The sequence below is a fragment of the Lissotriton vulgaris genome, chromosome 2_1 (genome assembly GCF_964263255.1).
Source record: "Lissotriton vulgaris chromosome 2_1, aLisVul1.2, whole genome shotgun sequence".
NCBI classification, from domain to species: Eukaryota; Metazoa; Chordata; class Amphibia; order Caudata; family Salamandridae; genus Lissotriton; species Lissotriton vulgaris.
The window spans coordinates 780861054-780883249 of record NC_141687.1 but is presented as its reverse complement, the minus strand read 5'-3'; the positions used below and the strand labels follow the sequence as shown (position 1 = coordinate 780883249).

General features: G+C 42.8%; 1 protein-coding gene across 2 annotated transcripts in view; it reads right to left on the bottom strand.

Annotated features, from left to right (window-relative positions):
- Window positions 1–13495: 13495 nt before the first annotated feature.
- The window catches only part of PDK1 (pyruvate dehydrogenase kinase 1), a 598915-nt gene continuing 590214 nt past the window's right edge, over window positions 13496–22196 (bottom strand). For both annotated transcript variants that reach the window (XM_086956138.1, XM_086956137.1), the window contains exon 11: window positions 13496–15833. In XM_086956138.1, the coding sequence (XP_086812264.1) occupies window positions 15693–15833 (141 nt within the window). In that variant the 3' untranslated portion in view covers window positions 13496–15692. The remainder of the gene's footprint in view (window positions 15834–22196) is intronic.

Below are 22196 nucleotides of genomic sequence, written 5' to 3'. Positions count from 1 at the left end.
TCTTTATCGGCACATACGCAATTGCCACGTTCCATTCTGACCAGGGTCCTGCTTTTAGCTCTCGAGCTTATAGGGAGGCCATGGCCAGCATGGGAATTGGGTTGCTGTATTCTTGTCCGTCACACCTCGAAGGGAATAGTGTGGTAGAGAGAAAAAACCGGGACATAAAGCGATCTATAACAGCGAAGGTATTAGGTTCAGGCGCTGGGTGGGTCAAACATCTAATAAGTGTCCAGACCAGTCTTAATAACTTGCCAAGAAATTCTCTAAAAGGTTTCAGCCCATACGAACTATTGTTCGGAATTAGAATGAGAATTCAGGACTTAGATAGTCAATTATCAGTGGTACAAGATAAGAAAACAGACTTTGACATCAAAGATCGTTTGGCTGTTTTACAGGACCTGAATGAAACAAGAAAATCCTTAAGCAACATAAAGTTAAAACAACAGCCAGCTACCACTGACGAGGCACCACAAGCAACAGCCCCAGCAAGGCCTGTCTGGATTGCAAAGATTGGGGATCTAGTCAGAGAAAAAATAGCGGTGAAGAAGGAATTTGGGCCTTCTTACAGAAAAGCAGTACCTGTCTTGGCAGTCACCGGAACAAGATCAGTAGTACTACCGCCCCTTGCTGGTAAAAAGGAGAACAGAGTTGTATCTATCGACCTGGTAAAACCACAAGCATGTGGCCTATAATCAACAGTAGGCCCAGTGGACTCCCGAGAAACAACAGAATACCCAAACTTGCAACAATCCAAGAGGTTCAAACTGAAAGACTAATCACATTCGATCAGCCTGCAGTGCACAGAGAAGGACTATGCAATAATGCCATGGAACTTGTGCCTCTTGAGACACAGATTGAAACAGTTCGTCAAGAAGCGCCAGTCTACAATAATGTGGCATCAGAAAGTGCTACCGAAAGACAGATTGAAAAAACAATCCCAACAATTGACAGAACTGCCTCTGGTTATTTCATCGACTTCGACAACTTTTCCGAGGATCAAAGTAACCCCGAAGTGATGCCAGAAACAAAAAAGACTTTTACAGAAAATACAACAGAACTCCTTCAACTAATCAAAGAATTATATCTGGATACACCGTTGATTGAGCATTGGATTATTTCAGGGGTACTCATACTCCTACTATGCCTAATTTTAGTTTTAATTTTAGGAAAGTTTATTACAATTGAATGGACACAGCAAGTCAGAACATCAACCTAGTGCTCAAACCACACAGATCATCCCACGTGAAGAAAAGAGAACTGTCAACAGTAAATGTCACAGCCATTCCAATACCCGGTGGGGTAGTATGGGAGAAAACTGACTATGAGATCTATGGTCCGGTCGAGATTCTGAAGTATCCTCATCAACTGAAGGTTTCCTTAAGTGACTTTGTAAAACCTAGTACATTCTCTGATGATTGGGACTTTAACAGTATTAATGACATGATGTCTGATTTAGTAATGTCAGCTAGATTCACAGAACATGATTATTTACAAGGTTCGTCTAGTTATGAACAGATGTTCTGTTTTACACATTATGGCGATCATTATTTGCATAAATCTGCACAGCCTAGAAATGTTTTTAAGTATAATCAATGGGAACATTGTGCTACACCACCTAAAAGCAGTTCTAAAACATTCTTTGAGAAATTCAAGTACTTCTCAGGGTTTAACACCAGTGATGCAGAAAAGTTTTATTACAAACTGTTAGATAAAACAGGAATTAAAACAATGCTGACAAACACTAAATTAATATATTCAGAAGCATTTTATGAAAAAATGATGACATTTGGTTTTGATTATTGGAAAAATAACATTGAAACAAAAACCATTTGGGGTACAAAAGATTGGCAGGTACAAGGCCTAGAAGCACTATTCAGAACCTGCATGATACCAGAACAAATGATGTTTTTAAATTACACAATTCACCAAACATCCTGTCTTGGCCTAGCTAAGATCAAAGACCTAAACAAACCGTCTATTCCAAAGCCAATACCTGAAAATACAACAACAGATATTGAGATAGACGTAACTAAAATTTTACATTTTAACAGAACACATCCTGATTGGAAAAAGTGGTTAATCTGGCCTACTGACACAAACAACTGTCAAGATAGATTCCTGAACAAAACACAGGGGTTAAAAATGACCAGACAAGACCCTAGATACTCCCAGAGACAACATCCAGGGATAGTAACAACATACAGTGTAGGGAAACTCTGCCTCGAATGGCTAGGATCATCCACACTGGCTGAAATTAAGCAACACTTGTCTTTACTTAAAGATGGTGCTGATTTGCGCGATTTTATTATGGGACCACGCAAACAGCGTCAAAAACGTTTCATAGCGGCCAGCATCTATGCTGCGTACAACGAGGCTTGGAAAGTCACACAAATTGAAACAGCAGAAAAAATACGAGAAATTGATCGTATTAATTTGGAAAAATCACTCTCTGTAGTGGACAATGGGTTAATGACTCTGTCCTCCAGAATATATTCGTTGGACAATATTGTATCCTCTGCCTTTGATATAATAGACAGAGACTTGCTAATGTTACAGCATGGCCAGTCGCAATTACGTTCTATTGTACAATTAGGCTGGACGCTGCAAAACTTTCGTTCAGGCTATGTGCTGTGGCATTTAATCAACACAACGTCATTGTTTTCCATTTTTAAACTCACTGATAAACAAATCAGCTTGGCACAGAAAGGAGCAGACTATACAATCCTGAGCATCGAAAAACTTGAGAGATTACCATTGACAATGTCAGAAAGTCCTGTCATTGAATGGATAATACACGGAATTATCACTATTCCGATAACAAATTTCAGATTTAAAAAGTGCCTTGAATACATACCTACTGGCCAGTATGAACGATTGGGTAAAGGATATGTAAAATCAGCATGGAAATTACCATACACACATTCATGCTACAGTGACAAAAATGTATTTCTTAGTGGTGAAAATTGTAAACGTTCACTGAGAGGTATACTTTTGTGCCAGGGTATTAATTTACATGGAGCCTGTGAAGGTAATTCTAACAACCTTTCATGCCACCAGCTTGTCACACCTGCAACGCAGATAGAGCCCTTCTTTATGCAACTCGCGAATGAGATTTACATTCTAAGAACGGATCACAGATGTTGTGGCCTTGTTCCAGGGAGAAGTTATCTCGTAAGCGTAACTTCCATGGTCAAATGCTGTATGCAAGCATTGTTCCCGAGCGTGCCTGGAGACATAGAAACTCCCATCTGGCCTCGTCTGAATTTCTATTCTATACGAATTGATACTTTAAGCAAAATGAAGTCTGTGCTTTTGCAGACAACAGTGCCCATAACGTCATCAAAAGAGACGTATGATCTCCTAGTTGCAAGGACAGCTACGGAGGTTCATGACCTTTTATCAACAAATTGCCCCGTGCATTTCGTAGAAATGTTGAGCCAACTCCTTAACATGTCTAGTGCCACAGGCATCCCAGGCAGATTTAAGACGATTTTTACAGGACTGCTTACACCATTTCAAGCAATTCTGGGAATCGTTCCAAATTTAGTCCACTCTGTTTTTGGCGGCATACCCCTATTTTTGGGACTTGTAGCAGGGATTTTATTTTTGACCCTCCTGCTTCGTTATGGCAAGCCACAGCTCAGACATGACTCCTATGGGAATGGAAGAAACAATCCTAGCAATGCGCTACCGGGACAGAATAACTAGAGTCCTTGTATTGGCCAGGCTGAGAGATCTAAACATGACCTGGATCCTTTCATTCAGACCGATATGGCAAACCTGCATCTTACCAGTACTACGATGTATGCTATGCCGAGATGAGTGCGTGTTGGACACCTGTCTTTCACTTCCATCAGCAGTACCAATGGATATCGATACTTTGCTAAGTCCGATAACGGCTCACGCATTGTGTTGTCCCCAGCGGCTACCAATCCTGATGACGGCATTCGTTGAGACTCCTGTGCTACAACTAGGTGGTAACAGTGGAGCGAGTGACAAAAGCAACATCACCCAGGTACGACCTTCTGTGAGCATTGCTGATCCAGCCTTTGATGACAGCAATCATTCTCACACCTGCCAAGTTACAGCACTATCGAATTTGGTCGAACTGTCACCTGATTTTGTAGACCAATTCTTTGAGAGCCTGTCTGATATGATGTTCTCACCCGAACAGAAACAATAACTTTAGAGAAGCATTCCGACACACAGCGTTCCCATGAACTCTGAATTCGGCCTTCAGTTTTGAACAACAAAAACTGCTAAAAGCGTTGGAACTCTAATTTCCCCATTCAAACAAGGATTCTTTTGAATTGAACACTTTTTAATATTCACCCTTTTTTGGCACTAAAAATTCTTTGCTTAAAGTAAAACTATTCATAGAGAACAGAAGCTTCTACTTCTATTTCTAAATACATCTAGAGACATAATAACTTTACACCAGCCTCTAGCACATTTTACTGCAATGTATTAATATGTGATGAAATTATCTCGCCCTTCTTCTGTATTCAGACATATTTCATGTGTAATTCTTTTTGCATAATCGTTCATTGATTTCATATGCTATAATTTTTGAATGATTTCTATGCTTCAAAAAACGTACAGTACCTAAATTTTCACGTATTTCAAATACGCCTATTTCAAATGCATATATGTATTTTGGGGTGGGCAATGTTACACATGCATCTTATTGCTTTAGCTTTAGTAATTTGATGGACATGAATTCGTGGAGTGGGTGTTGCGTTATAATCTAGGACCCTGATCGATACTGTGACCTTATGCCCCTATTCGGCTATAAATCCATTTATTCCCTATATTGGCATAACCGTTCAAGTGCAATATTCAGAAACTCGTCTCTGGCCTCACACGAACAGAGCCACATTTCAGAATCGCTTTCTCTGCCACTTCCTTTGCAACCAATTAGTGCAATGACATAGCAGAAGTTACTATCTAAGATTCCTAGATTAACACTCCGAGTTCTTCAACAAGATAAAAACTCAGCAACCTGGAAATCCCCGCTTGCTATGTTTTGATTAGTAATAGAACTCTAATGAGCACTGATAGACGATCACTTCCTAGTGACATCTTTATTGACGTCTTATGTCCAAAAACTTACGTCAAACAAGGCACCTTTCAGGTATAAATATTACCAACGTTGCCTTAAGCAAACGCTGTCTCGCTGCTGCTGAAGTTGCTGTTATGCTGATGATACTATAGCTGCTATCGCTACTGCTATCGCTGCTAACTAGCGAACGATGGTGTGGTGAACTTAGGAGCTGAACAGCCGTCCCCTGCAAGAGCCCAGCAGATGCAAGCTGCCCGCGGACGCTGCTCCTCCTCCTCCTCGACGCGCTGAGAGAGACGCTGTCTTTTCTCCTGCAGAGAAATCCAGCTCCGGCGTTTCTAGTCTACCCTTGCGGGTGACTGGGATATCGACCTCCATCAATCTATTCCAGAGGTATGGTGTTGACTAAACCCTTAAAAGAGAATTCTTGAAGCAAACCTTGGCAAAACCAACTTAACTTAACTTAAAGCTACTTACTTACTCCCCTCCCAAGTATTAGGCTTAGGTCAGGTACACTGGGGTAGGCGTAGTTAGAAGCACCAGTTGAATATTTTAGCCTAATGTATATATGAATGCATATATGTTTTATTCATTTTAAACCATTGTATGGCTAAGAAACCATATCAATGCTTTTACAGTATTATTTCGCAATACTCATCTTACTGTACATACTTTTTATAATAACAAGTCTTGCAATTGTGGCAATTCATTTCTCTTGTACGAGAAGAAAGACTGTTCAATAAATGTTACCCTTTATTGAAAACGCCCGTCTCTCTATTCTCTACATATTGTGAAAGTAAACTGCACAACCACTGACTGAGTAAAATAACTATCTATTGTTTCACACAACCCTATAGATTGACTCTTATCTGAGGAGCAAAGTTGTCATGTTGCACGGTTGTTGGAAAACTGAATCCCTTCTGGTCTGTACCAGGGAAGCTGATCGCTTCCTATTCAGAGAAGAAAGTTACCAGTGACCTCTGAGCTAGTTGGTAACAAACCCAATTAAGTTTAGCATAGTCAGTAGAGGCCTGGAAGATCCGCACTTCTACGTCAATACTACTGTTTATGTTATTCCAATGCGCAGGGCTTATGGGAAAATAGGAACTACACTACAACACACCCTCACTCACCCTCACACACCCTTACCCTCACACACCCTCACCCTTACCCTTACACCCCTACACACCCTCACCCTCACACCCCCTCACCCTCACCCCGTCACCCTCACAACCCCACACCCTCCCCCTCACACACCCTCACACCTCCTCACCCTCACACCCCTCACCCTCACACACACCCTCACCCTCACACCCCCTAACCCTCACCCTCACACCCCCTAACCCTCACACCCCCTCACCCTCACACCCCCTCACCCCACAACCTCACACACCCTCACACCCCCTCACTCACCCTCACACCCTCTCACACCCCCTTCCCCTCATCCTCACCCTCACACCCCTCACCCTCACACACCCCCTCACCCTCACACCCCCTCACCCTCACACCCCCCACCCCACAACCTCACACCCCCTCACACCCCCTCACTCACCCTCACACCCTCTCACACCCTCACACCCCCTTCCCCTCATCCTCACCCTCGCACACCCTCACCCTCTCACACCCTCTCACCCTCACATCCCTTCACCCTCACATCCCCTCACACTCACTTCCCCTCACCCCCCCTCACACACTCACACCCCTCACCCTCACACCCCCTCACTCACCCTCTCACCCTCACACCCTGACACCCTCACCCACCCTCTCACCCACCCTCACCCTCACACACCCTCACCACCTCACCCCCCCACACACCCCCTCACAACCTCACCCTCCCTCACCCTTACCCTCACCCTCCCTCACCCTCACACACCCTCACCCTCCCTCACCCTTACCCTCACACCCTCACCCTCACACCCCTACACCCCCTCACCCTCACACCCCCTCACCCTCACACCCCTCACACCCTCACACCCCTCACACCCTCATACCCCCTCACCCTAACCCCATCACCCTCATACCCCTCACCCTCACCCTCCCTCACACCCCCTCACCCTCACAACCCCACACCCTCCCCCACCCTGACACCCCCTCACCCTCACACCCCTCACCCACCCCCTCAACCTCACACCCTCTCACACCCCTCACCCTCACACCCCCTCACCCTCACACCCCAACCTCACACCCCCTCACCCTCACACCCCCTCACTCACCCTCACACACCCTCACTCACCCTCACCCTCACACACCCTCACCCTCACACACCCTCTCACCCTCACATCCCTTCACCCTCACATTCCCTCACACTCACTTCCCCTCACACTCACTTCCCCTCACAGTCACATCCCCTCACCCTCACACCCCCTCACCCTCACACACACCCTCACCCACCCTCTCAACCTCACCCACCCTCTCACCCACCCTCACACCCCTCACCCTCACCCACACACCCCCTCACCCTCACACCCCCTCACCCTCACACCCCCTCACACACCCTCACTCACCCTCACCCCCTCACACACCCTCACTCACACTCACCCTCACCCTCACACCCCCTCATCCTCACACACCCTCACACTCACACACCCACACCCTCACCCTCACACACCCTCTCACCCTCACATCCCCTCACACTCACTTCCCCTCACCATCACATCCCCTAACCCTCCCTCACACCCTCACCCTCACACCCCCTCACCCTCACACACCCCCTCACTCACCCTCTCACCCTCGCACACCTTTCACCCTCACCCACCCTCTCACCCACCCTCACACACCCCTCCACACTCACTCCCCCGAACCACCTCACACCCCCTCACAAACCCACACTCTCACCCTCACTCTCACACCCCCTCACCCTTACACCCCCTCACCCTTACTCTTACACCCCTACACACCCTCACACCGCCTCACCCTCACACCCCCTCACCCTCACACCCCCTCACACCTTCCCTCACCATCACCCCAGTAACCCTCACACCCCCTCACCCTCACCCCCCTCCCTCCCTCCCCCTCCCTCCCCCTCACCCCCTCCCCCTCCCTCTCACAACCCCACACCCTCACCACCCCACACCCTCCCCCTCACACCCCCTCACCCTCACACCCCTCACCTTCACACACCCCCTCACCCTCACACCCCAACCTCACACACCCTCACCCACCCTCACTCACCCTCACACCCGCTCACACCCTTACACCCGCTCACACCCCCTCACCCTCACATCCCCTCACCCTCACACCCCCTCACCCTCACTCACCCACACACCCTCACCAGCATAGCATAACAAAACATAGCATAGCATAACAAAACACAGCATAGCATAACAAAAAAGCATAGGATAGCAAAGCATAGCATAGCAAAATAAAGCAGGGTAGCAAAACAAAACATAGCATAACAAAACAAAACATAGCATGGCATAGCAAAACACAACAAAGCAGAGAATAGCATAACAAAACACAAATAAACATAGCAGAACAAAACATAGCATAACAAAACAAACGTAGCATAACATAACAAAGCATAGCAAAACAAAACATAGCATAGTATAAAAAACATAACATAGCAGGACAAAACATAGCATAACATAACAAAACATAGCATAACATAACATAAAACAAAGCTTAGAATAACAAAACATAGCAAAACACAACAAAACATAGCAGACATAACAAAACATAGCATAGCATAGCATAACAAAACATAGCATAACATAGCATAACAAAACACAACATAGCATAGCAAAACACAACAAAGCAGAGCATAGCATAACAAAACACAACTAAACATAGCATAACAAAACATAGCAGAACAAAACAAACATAGCATAACATAACAAAACATAGCATATTAAAACATAGCATAGCATAACAAAACAAAGCATAGGATAGCAAAACTAAACATAGCATAGCATAACCAAACAAAGCTTAGCATAGCATAACAAAACATAGCATATTAAAACATAGCATAGCATAACAAAACAAAGCATAGCATAACAAAACAAAGCATAGCATAACAAAACAAAGCATAGGATAGCAAAACTAAACATAAGATAGCAAAACTAAGCATAGGATAGCAAAACAAAGCATAGGATAGCAAAACTAAACATAGGATAGCAAAACTAAACATAGCATAGCATAACAAAACAAAGCATAGGATAGCAAAACTAAACATAGCATAGCATAACAAAACAAAGCTTAGCATAACAAAACAAAGCTTAGCATAGCATAACAAAACATAGCATAGCATAACAAAACAAAGGATAGCATAACAAAACAAAGCATAGGATAGCAAAACTAAACATAGGATAGCAAAACTAAACATAGCATAGCATAACAAAACAAAGCATAGGATAGCAAAACAAAACATAGCATAACAAAGCATAACAAAACATAGCATAAAAAACACCACATAGCATAACAAATCATAGCAAAACACAACAAAACATAGCATAGCTTAACAAAACACAACAAAACGTAGCATAGCAAAAACAAAACATATAATAGCAAAACATAGCATACCAAACACAACAAAACATAGCATAGCATAGCATAAGAAAACATAGCATAGCAAAACAAAGCATATCATAATAAAACACAACAAAACATATAGCATAATTAAACATAACAAAACATAGCATAACAAAGCATAGCATAGCATAACATAACAAAACATAGCATAACATAACCAAACACAGCATAGCATAACAATTCAAAGCATAGGATAGCAAAACATAGCATAGCATACCAAAACAAAACATAGGATAGCAAAACAAAATATAGTATAGCATACAGCATCACTCCGCACCACCACAGCATCACTCAGGGGCACCACAACATCACTATGCGCTACCACAGCATCACTGAACGCCACAGCATCACTCGTTCGCCATCACAACATCACTCAGCGCCACCACAGCATCAATTTGTGCAACCATTCAACAACACCTGGTTCAAATATGTTCTCTCAATGTTTCAAGCTTTATTACAAATGTAACAAAACGATTTTAATATTTCACTTCTGTTATTGGATTTTCATCACACTAAAATACACTGAACAGAATCTACACAAAAGTTATTTACAAAACTTTAAGCTATTGCGATTATACATTACAATAACTTTTATTTAAGTATTAATTATTGAAAACATTTTAAAAGCCATTGTTATTTGTAATATCAATACATGTAAGTCACGTAAATACAACACATATTGCATTACTAATGCTATAGGTGTCACATTTGCGAAAGTTATAACTATTGGCATTGTAAATGACAAAGCTATTAATTTCGCTATTTTCAAAAACAAAACATAAATAAAAAATGTGTCATTTACAATACCAAAAGCTCAAACTTTCCTAATGCGAGACCTATTGCATTGCAAATGCTTGTTTTTTTTTTAGATATCAACGCTAGGTCTTTTTGTCCTAGAATGAATGCCAGGCCCTGCCTAAACCATTTTTGGCTTCTCTTGAGATTTTGCTATGGAAAGTAGACATGTAAGTATCTACTTCTTGAATGCAAGCAACTTTCTTTCCCAAGGGGGTCCATGTGCACTCTGCAAGCATGCGATTCTAACATTCCTTTTGGTATGTGTAACATGGTCTGGACATTAGCTGCCATCATGGGTGATGGTGTCCAGCCTGAGGACCTCAGGTGCATTATTTCACCTTTAAAGAATACGTCATCTAGCCCATCAGTGCATAAACATCAGGATTCAGTGAAGGATTCATTTTTTTCTCATGCCTCTTACGTTTTCTCAAAATTTGTCAACCATGGCCACCGTTTCTTGATTTGGAATTCATCTGAATCATGACCATCAGGCCCGCACTGGCCATAGCGGGCACCGGGCAATCCCCAGGGGCGCCGCAAGGGTGGGGGCCTGTCGAGAAACTGGGACACTTATGCAAGAGCAGAATGGTACCTGGTGCCACCCTAGCACTGATGAGGTAGCTACGAATAAATACGTAGGCCAATCACAGCAATGCGGGGGAGGAATGAGTTATGTAGGGAACTCCAAGAAATAGAACCAGCAAAAGGTTATGGAATGTTTAAACGAAACTCTGATTGGCACAACCAGGAAAATTAGACTTAAGTAACTTTAATAAAATTAAAAAAACAGACCCATCTCTGATGGTATGTTTTCTAAGCATAACAGGTTGTGGGAATCTGTAGACTGATACTTGGAACTGGAACACTGGAGAAGAGGTAATGAACAAGAACTCTGAACTGAGAACCAGTAAACTTTTTATATTGTCCCACAGGACATTGCTCCAGTAGGTGTAAGTTCCAATAGTCCCAAGAATTGAGGGCTTCCAGGCGCCAATTTCCTCACTGGCAAATAAATCAATGTACCTATGCTAATTAGATTCAAAAGTCAATACACAAGCAAATCTGTGCATATACAAAATTACAACAGTTTTAAATAAACCAGAAGACTTATGCTCGGTCAAAGTTCTGATTGATTAAGGAGTCTTCAGGCTTGTCAAAATTCAATTCAATGACGAGTGCAAAAAATGAATTAAAAGAAACTTACCCCTCTTTTTGAGCTCACAGGCTGGCAGACTAAATGAATGGTTCAACAAGTTACTGCTATTCCAGGGCACAACAGGTCCAGACACATTGACGGAACTTCTGGGTCTCTTACCGCTGGCTTGATTGTCAATAGCAGGTGGTTTGCGGTGGGCGAGCCCTTCTTTTATGAGCGGGCCCTGCCCAAGATGGCCGCCACAGCAGGATGTCTTGCAAGAAGGTGCCAAAGGTTATAGGGTTTCCTGGCTTCTCCTGGCGGCAGTCACCTGGCAGACTGCAGGACAATGTTTGATCCCAGAGCATGGGTTGACAAAGTGTTTGAGGCTGCAGTACCCCCTCCAACACAGCAGTGCACCAGACAATGGCATATGGACCCTTACAGCCAGCTCGACTCCCACATGAGAACGGAGCTGATTTGTCCTGGCAATTGCGTGACAGTGCTCCTGCAAGTGCAGTGAGTCTCTGACATAAGCGTAGGCCTATACTGAGGTGCAAGCATGGTGAGGTCTAGATACCATCTCAGACACAGATTCTCATCTTAAAAGGAAAACCGGAAATAGGACTGCAAAGTGGTTGAACCAGCCAAGAAGGCTCAAGTTTTGGCAGATTAGGTAAGGCAGAGATAACAAGGTCAAGGTTGTTGCCTGTGGAGTGTGTTGAAACAGTTGCTTGAAAAATCAGCTTGACTGCAGCAATACTGTTGAGAAACAAATCTCTTATGCTTTTTGCGGTGTGGTCCCCTGGATGGTTAATATCAGCAATGTATGTTATCTTAGAATGAAAGACAGAAGCTGAAGAAACACGACCAAAGAATTCAGCAATGCAGGGTTCTTGTAACCAAGCGGGTGGTAGATAATAGGAAATGCAAAAGAGAACATGGGTATGAGACCCAGTGTGGGACAAATGTGCGCAAAGACATCCCTGGATTTATGTGTGCTTGCTAGCTGGACAATTGTATAACTGTCAGGAATTAGTTCATTAAAGAAGGCGGATAATGTAGGGAAAACCAGGATGACGAGTAATGTAGAGATATATAGGTTGTTGCGAATACACAGTCCATCAATGTCAGATGAGTCACCGACTACTAAGTGAGTATTTATGAGCTTGAGTTCAAGGGTCTAAGGGGTAGTTGTTGGAGAGGAGTGAGTAGATGTGTTGCATGTAGGGGCCTTTACTGGGGTGCCAGTGTGGTGAGATCCTGGCACCATCTCAGACACAGGTTATTATCTTGAGAAGGAAAACTAGAGACAGGGTACTCGGGTATTAAAGGCTCTGCTGCGCCTTTTCATGAATCCCCTGTGTCTATGCCAAAAAGGCTGTGTTCAAAGTTTAAAAGGGGTATTCGGAGACTCTAGTCATTTTCCCATTGGTGTTGGCAAGAGGAGGTCTTCCTTTGGACATAGTTACGACATCTGAAGCACTTTGCCCTTCCTGATTTGTAACATGCTGAGGCAGGCTCAGTAAATTAGATTTGACTAGCTTTAAGGCCATTGCTAACGCCTATTCCACCTGAATGTGTGCAGATGCACTAATGGCCTGGTAGAGATTCTCACCACTCAAATGTAGCAATTGGCTCCTCGACATCTGATTGCGGTTCAGAGGCCATGTTGGCTGTAAATGCAAGACCGGAAGATCATAGGGGACACCGGCATTTTCACTGCTCAATGCAAACAAAACACCTCAATAAGGGAAAACATGCCGAAAATTGTAGAATGGGACTCACTGAACTGCACTTTTCTACCCCTGATTAAAACAACCGGGAGAGAGACACATAATTCTCGTCTCCAGTCCTGCCATAGAATTTCAACTAAAATGTGACTTTTATTAAGCTCACTACATACAGATTTTTGTGTAAAATGGCCACTCCCCAGCTTCGGTCATCGCGAAGTGTACAAGAAACAGTGCTTAATTAAATCAACTTCTATTTATTGTACCGAAAATAACATAACAGAACATGTTAAATTATTACAAAAAGCACATATTTTTTAAATATTGAACATCACTTAAAAGCATGTTAAATCACACTGTGCAAATCGGAATGATATTAACAAATGCCCACATTTACATAATGTCACAATGTATTACATATTAACGTGTTGCTAAACAGTTATGAGTTATTCACTGTAATAATGTGAACGATGACAGTCACAATGATTTGCTTAAAGTGCTAATAATTACTCTTTAGTTTATTCTTTCACAATTGCTTTATATGAGTGTTCATCACAAACGTTAGGCAAAATATATATATATATATATATCTCACAAGAATAATATAACTTCAGTACAGTGATTTCCTTCATTTATTTTAATATTTGCTGCTTCTAACTAATTTCCCTGATAAATTCGTGCACTGTGAATGTTGTCTTTTTACGTTGTTTCTTGCAATGTTTTATTTATTGACTTTTAATCCCACAAAAGTATTCAATTTTCCCAGCAGTGAGCTAACACTAAAAATATATTACTTATCTTATAAACGAGAAATGTATCATTTTCTCTTAATTTCGTAATATTACTAAGGGCTAGAAAGCTTTCGTATTATTTCTGTGGAAGCTCAATTTACCTATGGAAGCTCAATTTACCTATGAAAATTTAGATTTTTCGTGGGCACCCATTTTAATATGATTGTACTCTGTGTCTTCAAAATCATTGAAAGCTATAAAACAGCAACAAAAATGGGAACCTATTCTAGGAATTAGACATTTTAGAATCTTCCACTGTAAATATCCATCATTTCAGGCAGCGTTATAGACTGGTCACACAGACTCTACTGGTCGTCGCTAAAATTCAAGAAGTCTTTTTAGACTTAAGATTTACTCCAATCAATGCATAACGCTGCATGTCCTCGAAAGAGCTTTAACATTTCACAAAAGCAGAATATGGCCGTAGCAGCTTTTAAGTTGATAAATAAGGTAAATATATGTATATAATATCCAAGTCAACAATCATGACGAGCAGTGCCACATCAAGGCACTTACAGAAATTTGACAGCACCGAAAGTAAATCAAAAGTCACAGGTAAACACTGTTTATGCCGTTAAAGAACAAAGGAACAGCGCGTGAACCACGTTCTGGAAGCAGGTTTCGCATAGCTGAGAAGCAAGCATTTCACCAGAGATATCTCTCTTAAGTGTGGAGGTGAAGTATCCCACTCTGGATTAAAAATCATGCACTGGTGTTTCACACGTGGCTGTTTTTTGTGACTACTGACGAAAGAAAACCTAAACTGGTTCTTTTGAATACTTCATTTCAGGAGTTCCCTTTCTTGCCCATAGTACAAAACAGTATAATACATCAGGACGTTACTTGCAAAAGGAGGATAACTAGTGATTGCACACTTGGCAGGCAGGGTCTACATGTTCCCCAAACATGTACACTGGAAGGCAATGGAAAACAAGTAAACAAATTGGAAAAGGTGCAAACATTTCATGAAGAAGGTACAACATGAACAGCAGATTGTATTACATCAGGTTAGCAACTACTTAATATGTTAAAATAACGAGGATTGTTACAAAGGTTAATTACTCATAATATGTAATTGCCAAAAACTAAATTTGTCATCTTAACACCATGACAAAGTACAAAACACATTTTCTTCTTCAACTTTCTTCTACATATGTAGGAAATATTGACAACTTGTAACTTACAACGAGAACAAAGGGTACGAGTTTCATCCCAGGCTTACTGTTTACTTTGTGCGGTTCCAGTCAATTAATAACTGTCTAGTTAACACCACTCATCAGTGCCTCCTTTTACCAAAATGAAACCATTAGGTTACTAAAAACAGTGGTTTCTGTGAGCTCCTATCATTCCCAATTGCACTCAGGCAAACTTGAAGACATATAGGAGAGGTTTGGGTAAAAGTAAAATATCCCCCACTCCATTATGAGTGGTGTTAAAAAAATATATATATTAGTGAATGTTTGTGTATGTTGCCAAGGGGATGAAAACAAGCTACAGCTGAAAGCATGGTGAATGTCAATCTTCCCCATAATGCACTTTCTCCTTCCAGGTTTTACAAAAATAGTTGAGTACATTTCTTTAGCCAGCTGCCATGACAATGATGTCCATCAAAACTGAAATCATATTTTCATTAGCCGAGACAACTATTTACTGCGGTAAGTGGTCATGTCCTTTGGTTCACTGCTTGGCACACACCAGTCATCTGCTTCGTGGCTCGTCTTGTAATGTCTCCAAGCGGATTTATTGTAGACGGGAAGTCTTTCTACTGACTCTGTGGATAATGCCTGTAAGAATAAGAGCATCAGACTGTGTTTCACAAATTAAATAGTACAGTGATCTGACTTGGAAATTCAGCTGTTAGAACATAAAAATGGTATTCAATATATTATTGTGCTCCTTGTGGACTGGGTTGTAGAACTTTATAAGGAAGTCAAGAATACTGAGCTGCAATAATATCACAATCACTATATCCCTACCACTACATTGTAAGTATCATGTATTTTGCAATTTAGTGGTTAGGCTGAAGTAGTGGGTCTAATATTATTACCATGCTATATACCACATGTGATGTAGTGGGATATACCATCTAAGTACCATGCTTCAACTAGAAGTGATCCCCAACTCCCTTTGAGTAGTCTTTATTGCGCCACTTGGCTACAGGGACAACTCTGCTATTCTTGTTTCCAAATAGGAAGAGGCCATTTTCTCATCAGCCTCAGCAGCACCTAGATTTATTAATCAGATCACATGCCTCTTACTTCTTCAAGCCATCCATCAAGGCGTTCAAGTCCAAGAGTTGCAGCAAAGGCAATGCCTATATCACCATGTCTGCTTTGGCTGTGATCCATACTCTTCCAAACTCTGTACAAAGACAATACAGTATTGTGTCCCTATTTCCATCCTCTACTAATTACATAAATGTTCGCCTTGTACAATCACCCCCATGCCCATCTAGCATAAATATCAACGCAGGAAACACATGGGGGGTCATTAGGATGGGTATCGAGAAATGGGACCGCTCGCCATGAGGGCGGGGGTCCCGTGGGGGCCATTAGGATGCGCCCACCACAGTGGCGGGCGCATCCTACATTCCTAACATTGTGGCGGGCGGTGCACTCAGCACCGCCCGCCACAATGCCAGGAAGGCATGTTGTGCATGGAACTGTAGGGGGGTGCCATAGGTACCCCCTATGTGCATCCCCCACCGGAGTCCCTGGGGTCCCGCAACGGGCCCCCGCAGGCAGACTCCGCATGCCTTTCCGTGGGGCACCATATAGAACCCTTTTCCGCCCGGTTGACTTGTCGACCAGGCGGAAAAGTGGCAGACGGTCTTTCTGTCTGCCACGGACCCCCCAGCCATTGTAATATGGCTGGGGGTCTTTGCTGAGAGGATGGTGGTCGGATCGCCCCGCCAGGCCGGTGGTAACTACCGGTGGGGGCGATCCGCCGCCATCCTAATGGGGCCCATACACTTCACCTCCTCAACCACCATCTCTTAGACTCCTTTTAACTCATGCTCATAAATACTTACTCAGCACTGGATGACTTAATGATGTTGATGACCTGTTTACTTGCAACAACCTTTATATTCTGTACCTCACTCGTCAACCTGGCTTACCCCTTCATTTTTTAAAACATCTTTAATTAACTGATACCGGACGGTTATACAATCGTCCACCAATCAAGTACTCATAATATGGGTGTAGATCCTTTGGATGAGGGTGAGTGACGCCAGCCTTGTTTTTGAAGTATCGGTCTTCATCCACCTGTTCTACTTTTGAAAACCTTTGTCCCATACTGGGTCCCATACCTACATTCTCTGCTATATTTCATATTAGTTACCACTCACTAGTGACAACAAACCCTACATTCCTGAATTCTCTGAACACATTTCTTCAGCCCCAGTCTCTTCTTCTAACAAAACATACATTGCTGATATTAACCTTCCAGGGGACCACATCCCTAAAAGCATAGGAGGTTTGTCCCTGTCAAACTGACTTTTCAAGCAACTGTTTCAACACACTCCAAAGGCAATGACCGCGACCTTGGTATTTCTGCCTCACCTAATGTGGAAATACCTCTGTTCTCTTGACCGGTCCAACTAATGGTCAATTCCTGTTAATTTTGCCAGGATTCGGCCCCCTCACATAAGACGACCAAAACATTCTACCAACACATACTAATTTAATATTGTCCTATTAGACACTCTGAGCCAATTACTGCAATGTTGTTTTTATGATCTCATTTGCATGTGTATGCACTCATTACCTTCAGCTCTCATTGTAAACCTACCTGCATTCCTGGGCACCCTCACATGTTGCCTAGAAGGTGCTGTTGTTAACATCTTTTTGCAGCCCTTGAGGAATAGGCATGCATTTTAAACATACCACCAACAAAATCGGGAAATAAAACAAGACCATTTTAGTGTATTTACATAAGAGCCTTCAATAACTTTTCACAGGTCTCAGCTCTCCCGTGTAAGGGAAGGAGAAATCCATCCAAATAGCTTTCAAAAGAAGACACCTCTGCATGGGAAGAGGGTCTTTTATCTCTTCATCATATGTACCCTGCCTCAAGCTGGAGTCAGGCCCTTAATAACCAGTTCAGTGGAAAAGCACTCCCAGCTCTGAGCAAGGAAAACTGATGGACACTGACAGTTAGGACAATGGACAGGGGCACTGGCTTTATCCGCTTACATTAAACTATAGAATATTTGTATGATATGTACGCCAGCTTAAAAGTGATAACAATCACTTTCAATAGTGGGGATATGGACATGACGCAACATGAGTATTATGTGTGAGCTAAGTTATCAGTGTGTGGGACTCTGGTGGACCATGCAACCAAATGTTCAATAGGTTGCCTCTGTTTTCCATGGAGAATGCTTAATGTGTGTTCATGTGGAGAGGTATCTGGGGAAGGAGAATCAAGGTTTCCTTGACTTTGTGAGTTTTGAAGTGTTTCATTTAAAGTTCACGGTGAAGACTGTTCTCATGACACGGTCACTCTGAAGGTACATTCTATTCTATCGGTTCGGCAATGCAAACAAAACCTATAGACTCATCCCGGTGGCTGGCATGCGGCGAATGAGCTTGCTGAAAGCATATGGAGTTGGAGGCAGGCGCAGTAATTCATATCCCCGACAGATGCCCCAGGAAAGACAAAGACAATGCCTACTCTCTTTTGGAAGATGGCCTGATACCTTTAGCATATATGAGCCTGCATCGCTGGTAGATTTGGGAGTGTGGACCTCCAACCAACAATGATTTGGTCTACCTTCACTGGGTTAATAAAATGTTAACTACAGAGAAAACCTCTTCTTTTTTGAATATATGTTTGTTTTGTGGTGATAACAGGAGTCAGAGCGCCCTAAAATAGTGGGAAAGAGTTACAAGAGAAAAATAATAAATGTACCATACAAGTATAAGTGGGGTCAATGCACACAAACAAGTTACTTATCATCTGTAATGCTTTTTTTTATGCATTCTCAAACCACAGATCGCTCGCCTATTGAAAAACCTGGGCGCTAAACTGTATCCGGAATATTTCATAGCTATTTCTCAAGAGCACCAGCAGGTGGTGCCTTTCTCTGTGGTGACCTTGCACCACCCCCAAGAAGTGATGGTAGGGAACTGGATACAGATACCTGCCCTGTGTGTTGATCTTAGTTTATCTTGTAGTCTTCTGTGCCCTCAGATACAGATCAATTGTGACAGATTGGAGATTACAATGTGCTGAATCTAGCTAGGGACCTTTTTAGAATAATAGGAGTCCACTCCAAAGAAAAAAGGGAGGAAGGAGGACAGTGAGGAATCGGTGGTTAGATCGAATATCCACCAGTAACAAGGTTACCAACGGCAAATAACTTGTTCTTCCGATGGATGATCCCAAACACAGATCCCTTTTATTTTGAATAGATACCAAAGGAGTCCATCCAGAACATTGGAGGGTCTGAGTAGTGGACTCGCACCAAAAAGTCCAACAGGACCAAGCAAGTAAATTAGCTCTTCGAGGACCGTACTTTTGAGGCAGTAGTGATTGTGAACAAATGCACTCATGCCCGCATGGCAGCCTGGGGTTTGTCCATTAGTGTTAAACCACTCGCTCTTAGCTTGGATATCCACCTTGGCAGGGTTAGTTTCTGAACAATCCTTCCTTTTGTAGCACTGGCAAAGCATGTGAAAAGCTGGTTATTGACTTGTGCACTCTATTTAAAAGCTCACTGACAAGGCGCACAGCAGTAATTGCGATGAGGGGCAATCTATTGCTATTTAGCAGTCATAGAGGACAGCTGTGCATGAATTTAAAAGGCGTGTGTAAGGAACGTAGGTCTAAGTGAATTTCCTGTTGAGTCATAATGAAAAAATAACGAAAGGATTCATTTAAAACATGTAAGTGAGTCCCTTTAGAAGGCCACTTGAATAATGAAGCTTGGTCAGGCCCATGTAGAAAAGCCGAAAGAGCAAACAAGTAACCTTTAATGGCATCCACTACAAAACCTTTCTGGGCCAAAGACCGCACAAGCAACAGAACATCAGATAACCTGGCCTGTAGAGGATCAACTTGACGGTTTCTGCACCAGGCCACAAACTTCCCTCAATGGCCGATGTATGCAGATTATGTAGATGGACCCCTAGACTCTAGAATAATTTCCGATATTTTAACAGGTAAATTGAAACCACTCAGTTGCTGCTTTTCCATCCTTCTATATAGTAGGTTGTGGATATTCAGGTGCGGACTATGCCCGGTTGCTCAGACAGAAGGTCCGCGTGAAGGTGTGAAGAATCCGAAGACAAACACTCTGGCTCAACAGGTCAGTGTACCACACTTTCCTGATCCAATCCAGAGCTTTCAACATTATCTGAACCCAGTCTTTTCTGATCATCTTCAGAAATTGGGGTAGGAGACTAAGTAGTAGAGGGAGACCTGCGCCCACTGCTGACGGACCAGGTCTTTCAAGCAATCTACATCTGAAACTCCAGGGTGCCTTACTTGTGACACTGTGTGCTCTCTGCAGTTGCAAAAAGATCCAAACAAGGCACATCCCAGTCAAGTAAAGAGGTCTTAAGCCACCTCCAGTTGAAGATGCCATTTTTGGTCTGACAGGTGTGGTTGGCTCCCCTCGTCACCCCTGACATTCACAAACCTGGCAAATAATGGACTACTGGGGAGTTGCCCTGTTCCAGCCATTTCCAAAGGTGCAGTGACTCCTGACACAGGATCCATAACCATCACACCACCCTGTTTGTTGCAGTACCACACAGTGGTTGTAGTGTCTTTCTAGATCTGAAATGGCCTCTCATTGATGGATTTGAGAAAGGCCTTTAGAACAAACTGAATGACATGGAGCTGATATGGAGCATCTGCTCCACTCGGACCAAAGACCCAAGACTCCCACTTCTGCCAAATGATTGCCCCAATCCAGACATGCAAGGCCGACACTTGAAGTGCAACCTACATCACTTTTTTTGGTTTGTGATATAACATTTTGCTTCTGGTCCACGATGGCTGAAGGGTGCATTTGTTGCATTACTTTGAGCCGTTCCTAGACTCTAAGCACCCATGGTGGACATCATGTGGATTCATGACCTACATCTACTTCCTGCACACTGTCTGAAGAAAAGGGGATTTTAGCATGAGTAAAATCTGACAAAGTAGAGAGTACAGGCATGGATAAATGTTGAAGGGCACAGAAAGAAAAGAACAGGTATCAGGGTGCAGGGGCAGTGCTTATATGTGGCTACTTGCCATCGCTTCCGGAGACTGTGCAGGGTCTCTTTGTGTCTGATGCCACCGGCTGCCACGGAGGAGTAATTGCTATGAAAAATTATTAGGCACCTGGGGATAGTCAAATCTTGTTCAATCTTCAGTTAGAAGTTTCCATCAGAAATACTTTTGTTCTTAAATGACAATAGAAAGGAAATCCAAAATCCAAATGTAGAACTTGGAGAGGGGCAAATAAACGCAATTACACGAAAAGCCAATTTATCAAGGGTACTCTCTGGCAAGTTAATGTAGTGAAAAAGTGGACCAACCAATAAGTGAGAATAAGGATACAAGTGTAGTTAACACAATAAGCTAAAGACATAGGAAACATTGACTAACTTAAAACATAGAAGAAGAAAGGCTCAAGAGGGAGAGGAGAAAAGCAACAAGCTTGAAACCAACGGAGAGACAGTATTAACTATGAAATAAAGGATAACGAAAAAAAAAACAGAGAAACAAAAAAGCTTCTAGACTTAGCCAGGTTGTAAGTGTCTATAAAAAAGAAGTTTCAGATTGTTTGTGAGCATTGCAAGAACAAGGATGGTACCTAGGAAAGTGAGTGCCAAGTTTGGGTCACAGTACTGGAAAAGCATTAGGCTATGGTACACTTTTTCTTGAATGATGGAGGTTTGAGGACAAATTCTACTGTGTAGTGACACTGGGGTCCATATTTATCAAAAAATTATGCAACACAAGCCACCTTGCTGCGCGGTATGAAAGGGCAGGAATGCACCATATTTACCATTATACGGCACATTCCAGTCCTTTCTTAGTGCCGGTGCACTTTTAACTGTCTAGCACCAATGCAGAAAACAGAGAGCCACCCAATTATCCCCCAGGGACTGGGTATATTCAATAACAAAATTCAATTGCCCCTAGAG